At 33.9% G+C, this 21686-nt stretch overlaps 2 protein-coding genes across 2 annotated transcripts; one reads left to right on the top strand and one right to left on the bottom strand.

Moving 5' to 3' along the window:
- Positions 1 to 7386: 7386 nt before the first annotated feature.
- On the top strand, positions 7387 to 11482 carry LOC104115384 (F-box protein SKIP1-like). Its single transcript, XM_070188134.1, has 2 exons — positions 7387 to 7773; positions 10703 to 11482. The coding sequence occupies exons 1-2, from the start codon at positions 7418 to 7420 to the stop codon at positions 11244 to 11246; spliced, it is 900 nt and encodes a 299-aa protein (XP_070044235.1). The 5' UTR covers positions 7387 to 7417; the 3' UTR covers positions 11247 to 11482.
- Positions 11483 to 16210: 4728 nt separating this feature from the next.
- Positions 16211 to 21401, bottom strand: LOC104115385 (shikimate O-hydroxycinnamoyltransferase-like). Its single transcript, XM_009626002.4, has 2 exons — positions 20824 to 21401; positions 16211 to 17280 (listed from the first exon to the last, which is right to left on the bottom strand). The coding sequence occupies exons 1-2, from the start codon at positions 21247 to 21249 to the stop codon at positions 16396 to 16398; spliced, it is 1311 nt and encodes a 436-aa protein (XP_009624297.1). The 5' UTR covers positions 21250 to 21401; the 3' UTR covers positions 16211 to 16395.
- Between the last annotated feature and the right edge of the window lie 285 nt (positions 21402 to 21686).

Genomic DNA, 21686 nt, shown 5'->3' with positions numbered 1-21686 from the left:
GGCCATAAATTTTACTAAAATAAATTTCAGTTTTATTTGGTAAACACATGTTTGACCATAGATTTTGCCTACATTTTGGCAAAATCCCAAATCCTAAAACTAGCTCAATAGTTGGCTTTGGGCCAAACTATCACTATTATATTTTTTAAAAATTGCCCCAAACTTTTATATTTTATAAAAGAGCCTGTCATTTTATTATTTTGTAACAATATATGTTGCTTCGTCTTCTCGGTCACCTGATAGTGTATCATGTACTTCATTACAAAAATGATAATATGTGATCAAATTTATTTATGTTCAAGACTATGGTTTGCGATAATATAATGAATGTTATTGATAATGGTACTGTTGGGTATTTGTGATAGTTTTTAGAATTTGTGGGTATAAGTCATGTTTCATGCTTTTCCAAAATAAATTTGGAAAATATGTTTTGAAAACTTATGTCCAAACATATTTTCATCTTCAAACCAAACTTCACTCAAATCAGATTTTTCAGAACAAATTTAAAAATTTATGGCCACTAGCTAAGTATTTTCATTCTGCTAATTCTGTTGGGAAATGAGTAACTGGTAACTGAAAAAACAATTCACAATATAAGACTTTCGTTCTCCTAGTTCTGTTGGTTTCTATGGGGGATTGTTGGGATTTTAAGCTTGTGTAGCTTTAAAAAGGTGAATGAGAAATGGAGGAAAAATAAAATATTTGAGTTTTCCTTGGGAAAGGGACATTGTCCCATATCGGAGAAAGAAAAGACTTTTGATGGTATATATATAATTGCTCTTCTTCTAACTCTTAAAGAGTTAAGAAAAAGGCAAGCCTCGCGCCGTCGTCGTCGTCGCTCACTCGGCTCGGCTTCGGCTTCGGCTAAATTCAATCCGGAATAACCCATGACCCGCGACCCAGGTCGGTCAGGCCCGTTTTCTTTCCCGGATTTTCCAACAGCCATGGATGTTTCTGAAAGGTTGCAAACCTTTTCAGAAACAATGCCAGCAACTCTATAAATAGAGTTTGAATTCCAGAATCTTTCCTTACGAAATTTTCTGAGCTTCTTCTTCTACACAATATTTTCCAGTATGTTTTACGACCATTGAGTGGTTCGGAGTTCATCAGAGTTTTTGGTACCAATACACTGGTAAGTTAAATCGTTTTATCCTGGGAGGATATATTCCAGCACCTCAGGTACTTGAGGGGAATAATTTCCTTAAGGACACACTGTGTATTCAGTGGGCTCGATTTATTCCTATACTGTTTTTTGTTTTCGAGAATCTATTTCGTTAAACAAGTATTACTAACTTTCTGTTTTGTTTTTTCAGAAAGTTTAATTGTTTATTACAACAATACAGAATAATAACAATCTTAAGGAAATTAAATTTTTTTTATATTCTGTATTTTATTTGTGGAGATTAAAATCTGTGTGGTTTTCTACTCCTTCTGAATTTTACTATTATGATTTGAAGATATAAAAACTTCATCAGAGTATTGAAATTCGTAAAACGATTTGAAGAACATAAAAACTTCATCATTTTTCTGTAAAACAGTATATAAAAACTTCGATTTTATTTATTATACATATTATTTTTTTTGTTAATAACAGTATTGTATACTGTTCTGATTTTGCCATTAATTGAACTCTTCTGTTGTTTACAGTGAGAAATAGCAATTGATAACGGAAATCCTTCTGTGACTATTGCAGCAACGACGATAGCCTCGTCAAGCTGGACTGCTGTTCCACCGGCAGAGAAACCGGGAAAATTTTTCGCAGCCAACTTCAAAGGATGGCAGCAAAGGGTGTTCTTCTGGCTTACCACACTTGGTATGCAGAAATTCACTAGTGAAGAACCTCCAGTGCCTGCTGCAGACATGCCGGACAACGAAAAATTTATGATTGTTGAGGCGTGGAAGCAGGCAGATTTTCTTTGCAAAGACTATATCTTAAGCGCTTTAAAGGATAACTTGTACAATGTGTACAGTGCGATGAATACTTCGAAAAAATTATGGGACGCAGTTGAGAAGAAGTACAAGGCTGAAGATGCATGCTTGAAGAAGTTCGTGGGGTCCAAGTTTCTAGACTATAAAATGATAGACAGTAAAACTGTTGGAACCCAAATTCAGGAGCTTCAACTTATTTTTCATGACCTTATTGCTGAAGGTATGGTCGTGAATGAAGCATTTCAAGTGGGTGCAATGATTGAAAAATCGCCTCCTTCATGGAGAGATTTCAAGAACTATCTTAAGCACAAGCGCAAAGAAATAAAGTTGGAAGATCTTGTGATTCGTCTCAAGATTGAGGAAGACAACAAAACAACCGAGAAAAAGTCTCGTGGAAATTCAACGATCATGGGAGCTTATATCGTTGAGGAGACTACTCCAAAAAGTAAGAAGAGAAAGAGGTCTTCTAGACAGACTAAGGAGCAGAACAAAAAGAAATTCAAGGGCAGCTGCTACAATTGTGGAAAAACCGGTCACAAAGCCCCTGATTGTCGTCTCCCGAAAAAGTATAAGAAGAAGGGACAGGCCAACATAGTGGAGAAGAATTATGACATTGATGATCTGTGTGCAATACTTTCGGAATGCAATCTAGTTGGAAATCCGAATGAGTGGTGGATTGACTCTGGAGCCACTCGACATGTTTGTACAGTCAAGGAAGTATTTGCGACTTACTCTACTGCTGGTCCCGAAGAAGAGCTTTCCATGGAAAATACTGCAACAGCCAAGATTGAAGGTTATGGGAAGATATTCCTGAAGATGACTTCCGGCAAGGTGTTAACGCTCAACAACGTTCTTCATGTTCCTACTATTAGAAAGAATTTAGTCTCTACTTCTTTGCTTGTTAAGAACGGATTCAAATATGTATTTGTTTCTGATAAAGTTGTTATAAGCAAGAATGAAATGTATGTTGGAAAGGGCTACCTCACAGAGGGCCTCTTCAAACTAAATGTAATGGTTGTTGACAGTATGAATAAAATTGCAGCTTCTTCTTATTTATTGGATTCAAATGATTTATGGCATATTCGTTTAGAATATGTCAATTACAAAACCTTGCGGAAGTTAATTAATTTAGAAGTGTTGCCTAAATTCGAGTGTAAAAAATCAAAATATCAAATATGTGTTGAGTCTAAGTTTATAAAACATCCTTATAAATCTATTGAAAGGAATTCAAATCCTTTAGACTTAATTCATACTGACATTTGTGATATGAAGTCGACACCATCTCGAGGTGGGAAAAAGTATTTTATTACTTTTATTGACGACTGCACTCGATATTGTTATGTTTATTTGCTTAATAGTGAGGATGAAGCAATTGAAGCATTTAAACAATACAAGAATGAAGTGGAGAATCAATTGAATAAAAAGATCAAAATGATTAGAAGTGATAGGGGTGGAGAATATAAATTTCCATTTGCAGAAATATGTTCGGAATATGGAATTATCCATCAAACTACTGCACCTTACACACCTCAATTCAATGGAATTGCGGAAAGGAAAAATCGGACATTAAAGGAAATGATGAATTCTTTATTAATAAGTGTCGGATTACCGTAGAGTTTGTGGGCCAAGCTATCCTTACAGCTAACCGAATACTCAACAGAGTACCCCACAGCAAAACGCAATATATTCCATATGAAAAATGGAAAGGAAGAAAACCCAACTTGAAATATTTTAAAGTGTGGGGGTGTCTAGCAAAGGTACAAGTTCCTTTACCTAAAAGGGTTAAAATCGGACCAAAAACTATTGATTGCGTTTTCATTGGATATGCTACAAACAGTAAAGCATGTCGATATTTGGTTCATAAATCCGATAATCCCAAAATTCACATTAATACGGTAATGGAATCAGATAATGCTAAATTCTTTAAAAGTATCCATCCGTATAAAACTGAATGTGAGTCGTTAAGTGAAAGACCTAAACGACCTCGGGAAGAACCAAAGGAAAATACTCCAAGTATAGAAGATCCAAGGCGTAGCAAACGTCAAAGAACATCTACTTCCTTTGGACCAGATTTTGTGACATTCTTGCTTGAAAATGAGCCTCAAACTTTTAAAGCAGCTATGTCATCTTCTGATTCAGCGTTTTGGAAAGAGGCAGTCAATAGTGAGATTCAATCAATTTTGGATAACCATACATGGGAATTGGTAGATCTTCCTCCAGGAGATAAGCCTTTAGGTTCGAAATGGATCTTTAAACGGAAAGTGAAAGCTGATGGCACTATTGACAAATATAAGGCAAGACTTGTTGTCAAAGGTTATAGACAAAAAGAAGGCCTTGATTACTTTGACACTTACTCGCCAGTAACGAGGATAACATCTATTAGGGTGTTAGTGGCACTAGCGGCCGTGTATGGTCTTGAAATCCATCAAATGGATGTTAAAACAGCTTTCTTAAATGGAGAATTAGAGGAAGAGATTTACATGGAACAACCTGAGGGTTTTGTGGTAAATGGTAAAGAAAAGAAAGTGTGCAAACTTGTTAAGTCACTTTATGGACTTAAACAAGTACCCAAACAATGGCATGCCAAATTTGACCAAACAATGTTGGCAAGTGGGTTTAAAATCAACGAGTGCGACAAATATGTTTACATTAAAAACACTCCAGGTCATGAAGTCATTGTTTGTTTATATGTTGATGACATGTTGATAATGAGCAAAAACATGGCAGATATAAATGCTACTAAGCGCATGTTGGCTAGCAAATTCGATATGAAAGACTTAGGAGTTGTTGATGTGATCTTACGAATCAGAATTCACAAGACTCCACAAGGTCTAGCATTATCACAGTCTCACTACATTGAAAAGGTACTTGACAAGTTCAAGTATTTGGATTTCAAAATTGCCAAGACTCCAATTGACGTGAGTTATGCACTTCAAAAGAATGAAGGTGAAAGTGACTCACAATTGGATTATGCAAGAGTATTGAGAAGTTTGATGTATATCATGAATTATACACGACCAGATATAGCATGTGCTATTAGTAAACTGAGTCGGTTTACAAGTAATCCCAATCACATACATTGGATGGCAATGAAACGAGTTTTGGGGTATCTCAAACATACCCAAAATTACGCTTTGCATTATAACAAATATCCCTCCGTGATCGAGGGATATAGTGATGCAAATTGGATCACTGGATCATCTGAAGTTAAATCCATGAGTGAATATGTTTTCACAATTGGGGGTGGAGCACTGTCTTGAAAACCATCCAAACAAACGTGCATCGCCCGTTCTACAATGGAATCTGAATCCATAGCTTTAGATAAGGCCGGTGAAGAAGCTGAATGGCTCCGAAATTTCTTGGAAGATATTCCATTTTGACCCAAACCTTTGGCACCTATTTGTATACATTGTGATAGTCAAGCAGCAATAGGCAGGGCAGGGAGCGTTATGTATAACGGAAAATCTCGTCATATACGACGGAGACACAATACCATTAGACAACTACTCTCTAGTGGTGTTATCACAATTGACTACGTAAAGTCAAGAGATAACGTGTCGGATCCACTTACAAAAGGCCTATCTAGAGAGGCAGTTGAAAGATCATCAAAGGGAATGGGGTTAAAGTCTAGGACAAGTCATCATGACGGCAACTCTACCTAGCAGACTGGAGATCCCACGAGTTAGGTTCAAAGAGATCAAACAAAGTTATGAATGACGGTTCAACATTGTCAAATAACTCAACCCATTCTCGTGATGAGGACAATGTTCAGAAATCGAGGTAAAACATTAAGGCTTTTTGATGAGTCAACAAAGCTTAAAGGTTTTTTTAATGATTTGCTAAGTCTGGCAGGATATGACCAGATAGTGTGTCTATAGGATTACACGTTTAGAAATCACCTATGTGAGTGTGAAGTGTAAGCCGCTTCAAGGGGAATGAAAGTAAAGGCCCATTCTCTAAGCACTCATGAAACCAGGCGGTGTTCATGACTGAAACGAACACAGCCGTGAGAACCATAAATGGTTAAGGATTTATTGTGTGACTTATGTTGTCTAGGTATACAACAAAGCTCGATGGTTCAAAGATATTAAATCTACTGATTGACCGAGTATATCCGATATAAGTTCACTACGGAAAGTTCAAAGGGAAACCTACTTATCTAGATGCAATTAATTCTTGCATGTAAAACACACACGCGTCCGTGCATTCCTTTATTTTATAGCCATTCCCCATTCATGTGGGGGATTGTTGGGATTTTAAGCTTGTGTAGCTTAAAAAAGGTGAATGAGAAATGGAGGTAAAATAAAATATTTGAGTTTCCCTTGGAAAAGGGATATTGTTCCATATCGGAGAAAGAAAATACTTTTGATGGGTATATATATAATTGCTCTTCTTCTAGCTCTTAAAGAGTTAAGAAAAAGGCAAGCCTCGCGCCGTCGTCGTCGTCGCTCGCTTGGCTCGGCTTCGGCTTCGGACAAAAAGAGTTAAGAAAAAGGCAAGCCTCGCGCCGTCGTCGTCGTCGCTCGCTCGGCTCGGCTTCGGCTTCGGACAAAATTTCTTTCAATTATTTAATTAATTAATTAAATAATTAACGAAAAATTCAATCCAGAATAACCCATGACCCGCGACCCGGTTCGGTCAGACCCGTTTTCTTTCCCGGATTATTTTAAATATATTTTTCCCGTAATATTTCAAACACCCCTTTTCCAACAGCCATGGCTGTTTCTGAAATATTGCAAACCTTTTCAGAAACAATGCCAGCAACTCTATAAATAGAGTTTGAATCCCAGAATCTTTCCTTACGAAATTTTCCGAACTTCTTCTTCTTCTGCACAATATTTTTCAGTGTGTTTTACGACCATTGAGTGGTTCGCAGTTCATCAGAGTTTTTAGTACCAATACACTGGTGAGTTAAATCGTTCTATCCTGGGAGGATATATTCCAGCACCTCGGGTACTTGAGGGGAATAATTTTCTTAAGGACACACTGTGTATTCGGTGGGCTCGATTTATTCCTATACTGTTTTTTGTTTTCCAGTATCTATTTCGTTAAACAAGTATTACTAACTTTCTGTTTTGTTTTTTCAGAAAATTTAATTGTTTATTACAGCAATACAGAATAATAATAGGAAGTAAGCGACTTGTTCTCTTTGCAAACTTTTACTCGGAGAATTTCTATTATAATAGGTCTATTTTAATAGTTCTAGAACTCTTCAATGTAATGACAGTCATAGTCTTTCCACTCGTAAAAGTAAATTAATATTTTAAGTATATTTTTTGTAAACCAATATTATTATTTATATTTTTATAATAATATAATTTATTAAACAACAATTTATTTTTTTTAATTTGTTAAACTCGGTATCAAGTAAAACACCAACAAATAAATTGGGACGGAGGGAGTATTAAATTGACGAAATTGCCCTTTACTAGCACTTATTAATAAGTTGAGAATCAAAATTTGGTAAACAGGAGAAGTTCCATCAGAAATGGACGCTGACAAAGAAAGGAAAACCGAGTCATGGCCGAACCATGACTGGGCCGAGTTAACTCAGTTATGCCTCGTCGACATCTTCTCTCGCCTTTCCATCGAAGACCGATGGCGCGGAGCCATGTTTGTGTGCAAGCCATGGTTTCAAGCTTGCAAAGACCCTACCCTCAACTCGGTAATCGAACTCGAAGCTCAGTTCGACTCGGCCACTGAGTCGTCTCGTTACTGGACACCTGAATTCGAGCGCAAAATGGACTCTATGCTTCGATCTGTTGTACTTTGGAGTGATGGGTCTCTTACTACAGTCCGGGTTAGACACTGCTCTGATCGTTCCCTAGCTTTAATTGCTGAAAGGTAAACAAAAATACTCAATTGCTTTTAATTTCAGTAGTTATTTTTATTTTATTTTTTTTCGGTTGAGAAGCTTGTATGTATCCCGTAGAATTGAAGTAATTCCTCGTTGAAATTTATGTCGTAGTGTTGACTCAGATACAGAATTTAAGAAAAGAAAAAGAAATTTTTAAAATTTATGGTCTAAAATAAACTATAGGCAGAATAGGCTAATAGATACATTTACTTGTCCTTTTTTGTCATTCCGGTCCCGATACTTTACAAGGTTTTATCCAAACACACCGTAGTTGTTAAAACGCACTACTTTAAACTTCTCTAACCGTTGACTGAGCATATGTGGCAACTTGATGACCGAGTTGGACAAAATACGTGAATTTCACGATTATAAGGAGTCAGAGTGAAAAAGAAAAAGAAAATTAATTTTTTGAAATTAACGTGTAAAAATAATGATATGTCATAAAAAATCTGATGCGGAGGACTACGTGTCATCCACATTGTGCATTTGAAGAACATGCTGGGTAGGAAGGGTTTAAAGTAGTGTGTTTTTAACAACTACCAGTGTCTGAATGAAATCTTGTGGAGTACAAGTACCGGGATGACAAATCAGGACAAGTAGAGGTATTTATTAGGCTATTCTGCCTAAACTATAAATAGTTGTGTGGCCGTAGAAATTGTAAGAATAACTTGTTTCTAAATAAGGAAATGTGACATTCTTTTTTAGACTGACTAAAATGAAAAGAGTGTCACGCTAGTTGTGTGAGGCCTCTTTTTTGCTTCGCAATTTTTGTGGATACAAAAGTGTAAGATATGGGTCTACAAATATGTGAGATAAAAATATGCCTCACATCAATAATGTTAGTTGTGTGAGGCACAGCCTAAAACTTTTCAATAAATTGGGACGGATGGAGTAGCTTTTAGTACCAACTGATGAAAAGCACTTAAAGTTGGTTTTATAAATAAGTTGTAACTTAATTATTTGTAATAAACTTCTTCTTCTTTTGTTAAAATGATTTAAATATCTTTAAAGTTGTTATCACCGTAAATGAGCTGATTATTCCAAGCTAATTGGTTCAAACACAAAATAATTTCAAATTCAACTTCAGTTCTACACTGATTACAAGAGATAATATTTACTAGTAATAAATAGTATAAATTGCTTATTTGAAGTGGCTAAGCTAGCAAGTTTGATATTGTAGAATCATTCACGGAACTTATTGAATTAATTTGCTTGTTTAGTTGCACAGTTTCAGCATATTTTTCTATCGATCTTGCTGTCCGTTATAGTAAAACTTACCCAGAGTATTTGGTTTTAAAAATCTAAAGACCCATATTTTTTTCAATTGAGATGTTAATCAGAGAAATCTTGAGAAAATTTTAATATATTGGCGGAAAATGGGATTTTTAAATTGAGGTAAAACTGGGTAACCAAGAAAATTTTGGAAAAGAAGAAAATAAGTTGGCTGAAATTGAATATTGTGGTTGTACTGAACTATGACTAGAAATAAAATGTTGAATGTGAAGATTGTGGACACTACCACCAGATTGTTTCTCATGTCTTTTTGGGGTTCTAAACTATTTATGTTTTTGGGTATCAGGGTTTGGGGATTTATGTATGATCATCAAAATAACCATTTAAGAGGAGAATAAACTGAATTCACACATTAGATAGAATTGATGCAGTTGGAGCCTATGTTGTTTGGAATCTCCAAAACGCTGCCGTGCCCTTGTCAGATCCCTAAAAAATCCAGGATCCGATACGCACCCGATGACATTTTTGGAAATTCAAAGCAGCATAGATTGGACCTGGATATTGCTTTCTTGTGGTTTAGAATGGAGGCTAAATCTTATAATATGTATGATCAAATTGTAATCTGATGTGTTTGATAAAAAGTTACCTTAACTGTTTATGTATAAAACAATTTCCAATCTTTTAAGAAACGATAAAGTTCTGTTTCAGTGTAGAGTTTATTTTTCTCTTCCTATTTCTTGTTTCGTTAAGATGGAAAACTGGGCTGGATTTAACTTTCCTAGTCTGGTGAAATGAGAATCATGGATAATACAGGATGATGGTTTCTGCCTCCCAACTTGATGAATCTAATGTGGTTTTGCTCCTAATGGGTCGTTTGGTAGGGTGTATAAGAATAGTGCGGAATAAGGTGTATTAGTAATGCATGGGTTAGTAATGCAAGCATTAGTTATGCAGATATTATTTCTTATCTAGTGCTTGGTGTGGTGTATTAAAATTATAATGCATTGCATAATTTTTAAGAAAAATAGTTGTTTACAAAAATGCCCTCCATATTCTCAAGCTTTAAGGGATTTTAAGGATAATTTTCTCTTTAACCAACCTAATACATGCATTAGTAGCCTTGGTATTACTAATGCCATGGTTTTCTATGCATTACTTATACATAAAATAATACCAAGTATGATGTATAACTAATACATTAGTTATACACAAGTTGAAAAAATATACCAAACAAGGTATTAGTAATGCATAGAGCTAATGCTTGCATTATATTTTCTAATACCTCCTACCAAACCACCCCTAAGTGTGTAGTTACTGGTAATGATAAATCTCTATATTTACTTATTAGATATAATAATCTTACTTTTGTTTTTTTTGGCATTGCCTGCCAGTTAACATAAACCCATAGATTTTATTCTGTTAGATTGCTTTTTGACAATCGCTTTTCTTGAACCGATGGTATATTGGAAACAGTCTCTCTACCTCACACAAGGTAGGGGTAAGGTCTGCGTATACACCACCCTCGCCAAACTTCGCTTGTGGAATCACACTGGGTATGTTGTTGTTGGTTTGCTTTTTGATAACTCTGGTGCTTCCCGAAGACAATCTTTTGCCTAGTTTTGGAAAAGTTTTCGTGGTCAGTATTTATGACTGGTAAATAATGGCTCTGTGTATTCTTTACAGGTCTCCAAACCTTCAAGTTCTCTCTATCAAATGCTGTCCACATGTAACTGATGAAACGATGTCTAAGATCGCCTTTGGGTGCCCTTTGCTTAGGGAACTCGATATCAGCCTCTGCTATCAAATATCTCACAAGTCTCTTGCTCTTATAGGACAGCATTGTGCTAATTTGAGAATTCTGAGGCGAAATTTCACGAGTAGGTTAGATCTTTCCCGACAACAATGTTTTGTCCCCGAGGAGTATCTAGATGCCTATCCTCAAGATGGCGATTCAGAAGCTGCTGCAATTGGAAAATTTATGCTCAAACTTGTGCAACTTGAGCTTCGTTTCTTCGACTTGACTAATAAAGGACTTGCTTTGATATGTGAAGGGTGTGTAAAACTTGAGCATTTGGATCTATCTGGATGTACAGATGTTACTAGCTCGGATATTTCAAACGCCTCATTGAATCTTAAGCAGTTGAAAACCTTGAAGAAGCCTCAGTTTTACTTCTCAATGTTAGGATCTCACACTGAGAGGTATATATGGGCACTGGCAGCTGAATGATGAGCGTTTCCGAACAGGTAACATCCGAATTTAATCAGGCAACGAATGAGCGATGATAAGCACAATGATCCGAATTTGGATCATTGTGCTTTCTAATCAGGCAAGGAATGAGCGTTTCCTCGACTGCTTGTATATTGTGCTTTCTAATTGTGTACTTAATAAGGGCTATGTATAAATAGAGGAGGATTATGTTTAACGCTCTTGATTACTTAGTAGAAAGGTATAGTATTCGACGAGCTTTAGCTGTGTGCATGTGTATATACATGAGATAATTGAACATAAGTACAACCCACACATATACATTGCAACCAGGTTGTGATCCAGTCACGACTTTGCAAATCTGTAGCCCAAAAGATAATAGGTCAAGGTTCAAAAGAACAACTTTTTTCATGCAAGGTTCCTTTTACTTTCTCCTTTGGACAAGTTTAGAGATCAAAGTTGGAATTATGTACTAGTGATTGAAGCATGCACAATGATAGAGCCAATCCTTTCCATTTTTTTTTGTTGGAAATATGGAAAAATATGGGTTGATTCATATTTGACTCGCTTTTAATAAAATAGATATTCTCAACCATTTTTGAGAATAATATGAGCGATTTTTTTGTAAATTTTATCAATTTTGCCAGCACTAATAGCCTGTTTGGCCAAAAGTGCTTTTTGGCAAAAAATTGAAGTGAGCTTTTAGATAGAAAAAAGTGTTTTTGAGGAGAAGCAGAAGCAGTTTTTAAGAAATAGAAAAAAGTAACTTCTCTTCAAAAGCACTTTTCTGAGAAGCACTTTTGAGAAAAATACACTTAGAATCAGTTTTCAAAAGCTTGGCCAAACACTAATTACTGCTCAAAAGTACATTTTAAATTAATTAGCCAAACACAAATTACTTTTCACCGAAATGAGGTGTAGGACATCCCACCTCCAGGAGATTCCAAATATGTCAAGTAATGTCAATGGACAAAAATAATGAAACTTCATTTGGAATTTTATTGAAGGAGACTGACTAAAGAGAGATTTGTTAAACGTTAAGAGTCAATTATTGCTCAAAAGAACAAAAGAGGAAACACATTCATTTCATCTTCCATCTTTATTGTGATCTGACAAAAGCCAACAGGAGATAATTGCATCCATTGCACCTAATTAATTTTGAGAGGTAAAGAGGAAAAAGAGGCCAAATCAGCTTTAATGAAAAAGGGTGAAAGAGTATTGTGGTGTACGAGATATTCCGCGTTCATATAGGGTTTGGAAAAGAATCGCACCATAAGAATATTGATGTAGATATCCTATCCGAATGCAAGCATAAGTGGATACTTCTACGGCTGAACGTAATAATTAATTTTGATATTTGAAAGTTCTTATTTTCACCCTTTTACATGCAAGTCTAAAAGGTAATAACTCTTTGATATTACCTTTCACCAATATCATTGACTTGTCTTGCATCATATTAGTAGGGCTGTCGTCAAGCCGAAGCTGGTTTTAATTTGTTAGTTCTAACTTTTAAGTAAAATTAGGAAATTTCGTGCAACAAACTGCCTTTTTTTGTTATATGTTATTGCGCATCATTTAATTATTCACATAGCCACCTTCGACTTTAGTTCTCATTTAAATCACATACTTTGCCGTTTTAAAAATATTATTTTTGTTTGATTTGGTACAAATTATAATAAAAAATAGATGAATTTTGAGATATGTGATCTTAAATAAATCATAGTATTTGTGTGGGTAAAACTTTTGAAACCTTTAATCTAAAATCTGTTTAAACATTTGCGTGATTATAAATATTTTCTATATTTATTTACACATCATAATTTTCGACTTCGATGAAGGGCGTTCGGCTCCGTCCACCTAGCTCCGCCCCTAATTATTCATATACACTCAATTCAATAATTTGTCATATCTACGTCTCAATCTCCTTAATTTTCTACGTCTCAATCTCCTTAATTCTCACGTCATTTTCTGTGGCACGTGATGTGGGACCATTGGGATGATACTTTTTTTTGTTAAAGCGTTTGCACCTAAAATGGGTAAAAGAAACGTTATCTACCCATCTAATTCATTAAAAAATGGATTGGATAATAAACTTTTTAAAAACGGATCGAATATGAATAAAAACTATATTGTCCACTTAGAAAATAGTTAATCAAATGGATAACTTAAGTATTTAACTTTTATATTTGAACAACCTCAAATTGGGGGTTCCTCAAGTTTTGACAGATTAAGAATTCTCCCATAAATGATCATATTCAAGAAGTCATGGATAATATGGATATCCATGGTCCATATTATCCACCGGATAACCCGTTTTTTATCCGTCTCAAATACAGGTCGGATCAGATAAATTTATCTGTTTTTTAAATTATCCGTTTTCGACACGCTCATATCCGACCCGTCCCACCCGTTTGCCACACCTATTTGTGCATTTCCTTTCTCGATAGCCACATTTGTGTAGAGAAAATGAGATATTTCTCCATAGACTTTTGTGGAGAAAATGAGATAATAAAAGTCCTATTCCAAAAATAAATGTTGATAGGAACGTAACAAAACTTGCTTAATATGATCTACTACATTGCTGTACCAAAGTATCTATTCAAAGTTCCATTATTTACTGTTGATGTAATTAGATGTGGTATATTATGTGAAAATTATAGCATGTTTCGCCAAGCTTTCTGAGAAGTGCTTTTCTCAAAAATAGTTTTTAAAAAAATACTTTTGGCGAGAAACAATTTGTGTTTGACAAATTATTTGCAAAACACTTTTGAAGCACTTCTCAAAAATAGTTTTTTAAAAAATACTTTTGGCGAGAAACAATTTGTGTTTTGGCAAATTATTTGAAAAATACTTTTGAACAGTAATTAGTGTTTGGCCAAGCTTTCGAAAACTGTTTCTAATTGTATTTTTCTCAAAAATGCTTCTAAAAAAAATGCTTTTGAAGATAATCTACTTTTTTCTGATTCTCAATAACTGCTTCTACTTCTCCTCAAAAGTACTCTTTTTCTTCTAAAAATTTGGTCAAACGCCTTAATTTTTGGTCAAAAATATTTTTGGCTAAAAACAATTATTAATGAGTCAAAACAACTTTTCTTTGTTAATCAAGATTTAACTTATATCTGCTGACACAAATTCACGATAATGCAATTTAACTTAATGTAACAAGTCACTACGCAAGGTCGGAAGAAGGGCTACACCCTAAAGGATGTGATATAATCTTACCTTAATACAAATATTAGTCTATTCCCACAACTAGGGGTGTACAAACCAAACCGATAACCCGCACCAATCCGAAAATCCGAGTCAACCCGGAAAAAAAATCCGACTAGTGGTTTGGTTTGACTTGGTTTGGTATTAAGAAATAAAACCCGATCATAATAGGGTTGGTTTGGTATTAACTAAAAAAAGTCAAACCGAAACCAAACCAACCCGACATTACATGTATACATATTTTATATATTAGATAGATAAAAATATTTATTAGAATGTAAGTTATAAATATTTCTTAATTTTTTTTTATAATTTCAGTATTTAGCATAATATTTTAAGTTGGTTTTATAGCTCATGTAAATGTTTGTTTTTGTCTCGCCCATAAAAGAATAATTGAGCCCAAACCAAAACCTAGTCCTAAAGCAAAACTAGATTAGTCCTAAAGCCGTTCTAAAACACTTAAAACAATTGAAATCATTTTGTCTCTTCTCCAAGAGCAAGAAACTCTATCGTTCCATTCCAAACCCCCCTCCCCCCCCCCCCCCCCAATTAGTTCAAACCATATCAACTCTCTTCTGCTCTCATCTGTAAGGCTCTTCCCTTTCACATTTTACATGTTTTCTTTTAACTGCATACATGCGCTTTGTTTTTTCCCAATTAACTAAAAAATTTCTTTTTCCGATTAGCGAATTCTTTTGCAAATCTGTTGTATTCCTCCCTATTATAGAATTCATTTGTTTATTTTATTTCTCTTAGATGATTAACATGAGTAATTGACTGTTACTTAAAAAGATATTAAAAAACTTTTTACTTATATTTTGAATCATTTGGTTAAATAATATGGAGTATGTAAAATTAAGAGTGATGTATTTCCTACATTATTTTTTACATTGATGTATTTTCAAGGAATATAAGTTTGAAGACATGTTAGAATAAGTCCAGAAAATTGAGCAAGTTGAAGGAGGTAATAATTTATATTCAATTGTTAATTAGTATAGTTATTTTTTTATATTATTTAATATTAAATATGTTAATTATTTTTTTTCTTTCGGAATATGCAGACTCACCTTTGAGGATTGATTAGAGGGATAGTTAACTACAATTTGCTTCATGATTATTTTTTAAATCTTTACTACTTTAAGGTAATTAATTAAAAGAAAGTTGGTGCATGGTTTTTTAATTGATTAAGAAGCTTTTATATTACATTGTTTCTTTAAGGTTCAGTTGATTTGATAGTTGGAAAAATTAGACTTTTTACAATACTTAAACAATTGATTTGTCCATGATACTCCAACCTGCTCTTTCTAATTATTTATCTAAGGTTCAATTGAAGTTATGTCAATTGCTTTAAGCTTTTATTAGCATTTTAGTGTAAAGTGAAAAATAATTTATAAAATAGAGACCTTTATAAAGTGGAACCATACAACCTATTGACTAGCATAGGTCAATGCTAAAAAATAAAAACATGGTTGTTATTAGTAAAATTGTATTTAGGACTATAGAAATATTTGGAGCACAAGTTTATCGAAAAAAACCCAAAAAACCCGAGAAAACCTGATATTGAAAAACCCGACTTTTGTTGGTTTGGTTTGGTCTATAGATTTAAAAATCCGATACAATTAGTTTGGTTTGGTAATTACAAAATCCGAACCAACCCGACCTATTTACACCCCTACCCACAACTTCCCACAACTTAACCCATGACCTATACATCAGGTGAAAACAACTTTATCGTTTCTCAGAATTGAAAAACAAATGTGATCACAAAGGAAATATAGAGCTGTAAGCTTAGACATGGGCAATTACATAAAAAGATCAATTCATTACAAAGAATTTGAAAACAAACTGACCCCCCAAAAAAACAATAGAAAACAAGTTACAAAATGCCTTAATCCAAAACCACACCACACCTAAGATAATTCTCAAGTGTTGGAACATTCTTGATTTTTTTTTCAACCTCTCAAAATTCATACAAATACTTCTCAAATAGTGGCATGTGATCAGCATCTAAACAAACAGCCAAACGCAAGTTCCTATCTTTACTATTTGGACTTGGCAATATATAAACTGTTCCTTCATATAAAATGCAAGCTGGTCCCATATGAATTGGCCTTCCCCATCCAAAATCTGAATCATGAACAGGCAATCTAGTCCAACTATTAATATTAAGATTAGGGCTAGCAAAGTACGTCGGTCCACGGATTAAAGCCGATAAATCGGGCAGTAATTCGAGGTAATCGAGAGCTGATCTTAGGTAATTGTCATCCATTTTTGACAATGCACTATGAATTCTCTTGGCTGAATTTGTCAATGGTTCTTGTAAAAGTTCACTTGATTTTGCCATAGGTGTGCCTGTGAACACAACATTTCCTAAGTAACCTGGTGGCAAAGGAGGGCAAAGCCTAGACCTACCATCAGTGGCCACATGTAATTTGGTCAATTGATCGTCGGACAGTGCACGTGCCTTGCACGTGCAACGCCAAATATGGGCCGCGAGGATTTCGTAAGTGCTACCATCATGTTTGGACTTGGACTTTAGAAGCCCAAGTTGGTCACTAGAGAATTTTAACATGGTTGTGGTACTAGGCTTTGGGCTTGTGGATTCTTTGGTTTTTGATGATGAAATAAGAGATGGAGGAGGATGATACTCGACGTGTTCGAACGACGATGTCGGTGGGTCCCGTGCACGGAGGAGGGTCCGGTCAATGAACGGCGGGATGACGACGGAGAGGCCTCGGGCAATATCGGACCATGTGTTGATGAAGTGAATGGATGAGAGACCATCTGATAGAGTGTGGAATACTCCTCCACCAAGTGAAACTCCACCACATTTGAAACGAGTAACCTAATTAAAAATTACACAAAATATTAAATTTAAGTACCAATCTATATTCATACTACTACAAATAGCAAGAAATGTCACTGCAATACAAAAGTTCTAGTACTATCAAATTTAGTAGATATACAAATAACATGTAATTTCTCATATTAAGTCTGATATGATAATTTAAAAATTAAAAGTTTCTATAACAACAATAATAAATTCAGTAAATTTTTCACAAGTGGGGTCTAGGAAGAGTATATGTGTATGCAGACAGTGCTCCTACTATTAAAGGATAGAGAGATTATTTTCGATAGACCCTCTAATAAAGAAAAAATACAAAGAAGCAATAACTATAAATAGTAATAACAAGTTATTAAGAAAATTGATAGCAATGAAATAGTATGCACTAATAACAATCTAACAATAAAAAGATACAAAAAATTTATCATTGATGCCAATATATTTTTAAAAAATATATGGCTCAACGTAAGTTTATGAGCCACATTTTTAGACAAATTTACTAGGGAGATGTGACATGTGAACTAATTTATGGACCAACTTGCTAGGGAAATGTGAGTTGTGAACTATAGTAAATTTTATCATTTTATTAATGCTTTCACATGCACAGATCCAAATAGGTTAAAGAGCAAAAATCCAAACACAAACCTTTCATACTGATGGAATATTAAATATTAAAACTATATTAAAACTATGTATGGCCTACGCGCTGCGCCACTTGTTGTTTACCATATAGTCTTTATGATTTATTATCGTGGCGGAGCAATAAATACTTATTCATCTTTAATTATAGTTTTGAATTCGGATTTTGAAAATAAAGTCGTAATTGATAGGGATATATACTCTTAAAATTGGACTATCCAACGAGAATCTGGAGTAGCTGGGCTCAAAGCGAATACCGAACGCAAGCGAATACCGAACTCCGGATGAAATAAAATAGTGATCAGACAATACAGTCATATCTCTGTATAATATCATCCACATATAAAAGACATTCAGTGTAAAAGCTAAGTTTTTCTCGAAACCGATTTTTATATTATGTTATAATATATCTAATTAACAACACTTCACTATAACATTTAAAAAATATCGAAACAAACGAGATTATTATAGAGAGGTTTGACGGAGTTTTGGATCTTGGTCTTTGGGCAGCTTTATGTATTCCTTTAAAATATATTAATTTCTATTTCGGAGTGGTTCTGTCCTTTTTTCTTTCTTTTTTCTTCTCTTTTTTTTAAATACTATTATCAAAGACAAATTGTGTTTATTGACTTTTTTTTTTTGTAATAAGTTTAACACCTGTTTGAAGAATAAGATAGCACTAATTAACTTAGAGGGATCGTTTGGTTGGAAAAAAGTTATTCCAGGATTAATTATTTTGGGATTAGTTGTCCGGGATTAATTATTCTGCTTTTCTACAGGATAAGAAAACAGTGCAATTTCGAAATAACTAATCCCATGATTAATTATACCGTAATTTTTTCTCCAACCAAATATGGAATAAATTTCTTAAATTTAGTCCCGAAATTAATTATTACTTATCCCTCGTTCCAAACGAGCTCTTAGCAATTCACATTTATGGTTTTTGCATTATTCCTCCACCTAGTAATTTATAATAAATGTATATTTGCCCTAGATTTCTTGTACCTTTTTCTTTTCTCTCCCTAGATTTGTGTACCTTATGAAACTAAAAGTGCTCTCTCTTCTCTAAAATTAAATGTGTCTGGGACCATCACAATCTTGAAAAATTGACAGCTGCCAAAACCTAATTGCACCTAAAATTATAAATTTTTAAATAAATATAAAATTTTGAATTCGTAATCTTAAAAAATTTTCACATTAGAACCCATAAAATTTAAAGTCAAGAGATAAATCTTTTCCCGGAATACCTTCTACACCAAACGCATAATCGTTGACCTAATCTTCAAAGTGGGTGGTTCAAAAGTAATTGCGACGAAAGTGGCCACTTAGCTATTGCTAGCTTGTTACTTTAATTAGTTTATAGTCCTAGTTAATTAAAGACTTAGAAAATATTGCTACTTGAAAGTATGTACTATTTTTTTTTTTTTTCACCCAGTATCCGGTACCCATATTGAAGTCCTAGAGTATGTATTATTCTTTTTTTTATTTTCCATCTAGTATTCGGTACCCGCATTGAAGCCCGACTATATCCGGGTTCACGCCATGTAGGGCCCCATTTAGGAGGAAGCGTTCCCTACCAAAAAAATTTCCATCCGAAGAACTCCAATAGACCTCTCGTTAAGAGAAGAGCAACTCATCCAATGCACCCCTTGGTGGTGAGTATGTACTATTCTTGAAGCAGAGTAGAACAATTCTATATTTTCATACTAGAAAAAGGAGAAAGAAATAGTGAATCTCTTAGTAGGTGTTTGGTCATAAAATTTATAATTTTTGAAAAAAAGTAGTATTTTAAGTTATAGTTGAAAAATGGTATTTGAAATTTAAAATTATATTTGGACTGTATTTCACTTGAAAAATATTACAATTTTGCAAAATTTTATGGACAAATACATATTTGAAAAAAAAAAAATCTAAAAAATCTAAAAACTTTTATGGACAAACCGGGCCTTAGTTGAATGACAAGAAAGTAGGTGTCTATATTTTCTTTCCATTTTCAGTAAAATTTCTTTCACTGTTTCACCATCTCACAGCTTCTACTTTCCCTTCGAGTCTTCCCAATCAATTTTTTTTTGGACCATCAAAATCTTATTCTAGCAGAAATATTATTCTTTCACTACTCGAAAGTTTAGATTCTATATATTGATAATATAAATATTTTTTAAAATTAAACAGGGGTGGATCTGAAATTTGAACTTTATAAGTTCGAATCAAGATTCTAACACAGCCTCATTTTATTTTCTCTTTTCAAAATCAATTACTTATACTTATTTAGTAAACTTTTTAATACAGTGCGAGCTAAATCTACTGAATTCATCTGAACTCATATCTTACCCACTACCTCCACTCCCAACTATAGACAGTTAGATGATCATTATAAGTGAAATCAATAATCAAGAAAATTAAAGCAAAACATACTGCGACATATTAAAATATACTGATAATGTACCGATATACCCATCATCCCTGCCCCCGGCTAGATAATCATAATAAGTGAAATTAATAACATAACCAAGAAAATAAAGCAAGAAACCTACTACGACATATTAAAATATACTGATAGCGTACCGATATACCCATCATCTCCGTCCGGGCTAGATGATCATAATAAGTGAAATCAATAACCAACAAAATAAAGCAGAAAACATACTACACAGATTCGGATGCAGTGTGGTAATTACGAGTTCAATTGAACCCATAACTTTCGACGTTGACTATAAATTTATGTGTAAAAAGTCATTAAACTGGCAAAAATAATAGATTTGAACTCATAACTTTAAAAATATAATGGATTCAATATTAAAAATCTTAAAAGTTGAACTCATAGAGTTTAAATCCCGAATCCGTCACCGCTACTATGATATATAAAAATATACTGATCGTGTGAAAATATATGAATATAAATACCTGAAAGATGATGAGGGGGAAAGTAGAAATATCACCAGAAGTATCAACAGTAGGAATAAGTTTCCTAAGTTCCAAACTTGGAGTAAAATCACCAAAATCATCAACAAAAGCATCACTTTCAGCTTCAACAAACAAAACTCCTTCTCCATTACAATTTATCTCAATTCTTCCTTGTTCATCTCTAGCTAATCTCCCAGCCATTGGATAAAATGAAACAAGAACATTACTTAATGCTTCTTTCATTACTTTAGAATCAAAGAAATTTGAAGATCCATTTGGTTTATAGAAATATACTGTTAAAAGATGAATTCTTCCAACTATTAAATCTAAGTTAGAATTCCAAAGTCTCTTTGTTGGTGTTGGTTTTGATGGTTTTACTAATGTTGATTCTTTGATGTTAATCTTCATCACCTTTTCACTTCCCATTTTGTTTTGAAAAATCAAAAAAAGATCAAAGATTTAGGTTAAGGAGAGAAAAGGGTGTAAATAAATATAATATATTTATGGTAATGAGATTTTCTTGAGGTGTAAAATGTGGAAAAAAAGAGAGGGAAGAAAGAGGTTAAGTCCTCCAGTACAAGGAAGAGTGGTGTTGGGAATGATTATTTATAGCCAAAATTATAGGGTTCCATGTTGGTTTTTTTGGAGCTAATGATTTTTTTTTTCTAGAAAGTGCAAGTTGTTAAATTGGCCATAACTTTTTCCTTTTTTAGGGTATATTAATAATTAATTTCATGGCAGCCCTTTTTTGAAACATTGATTGATGACGTTTAAAGACTTTTTTTTTCATTTAAATATAGTGTATCAAAATTTACTAACTAGATAACAACAATAACAACAAACTAGTATAATCTTATAACTAA

The sequence above is a fragment of the Nicotiana tomentosiformis genome, chromosome 11, assembly GCF_000390325.3.
Source record: "Nicotiana tomentosiformis chromosome 11, ASM39032v3, whole genome shotgun sequence".
NCBI lineage: Eukaryota > Viridiplantae > Streptophyta > Magnoliopsida > Solanales > Solanaceae > Nicotiana > Nicotiana tomentosiformis.
Note: the sequence above shows the minus strand (reverse complement) of the source record. Positions and strands in the feature narration are given on the sequence as shown.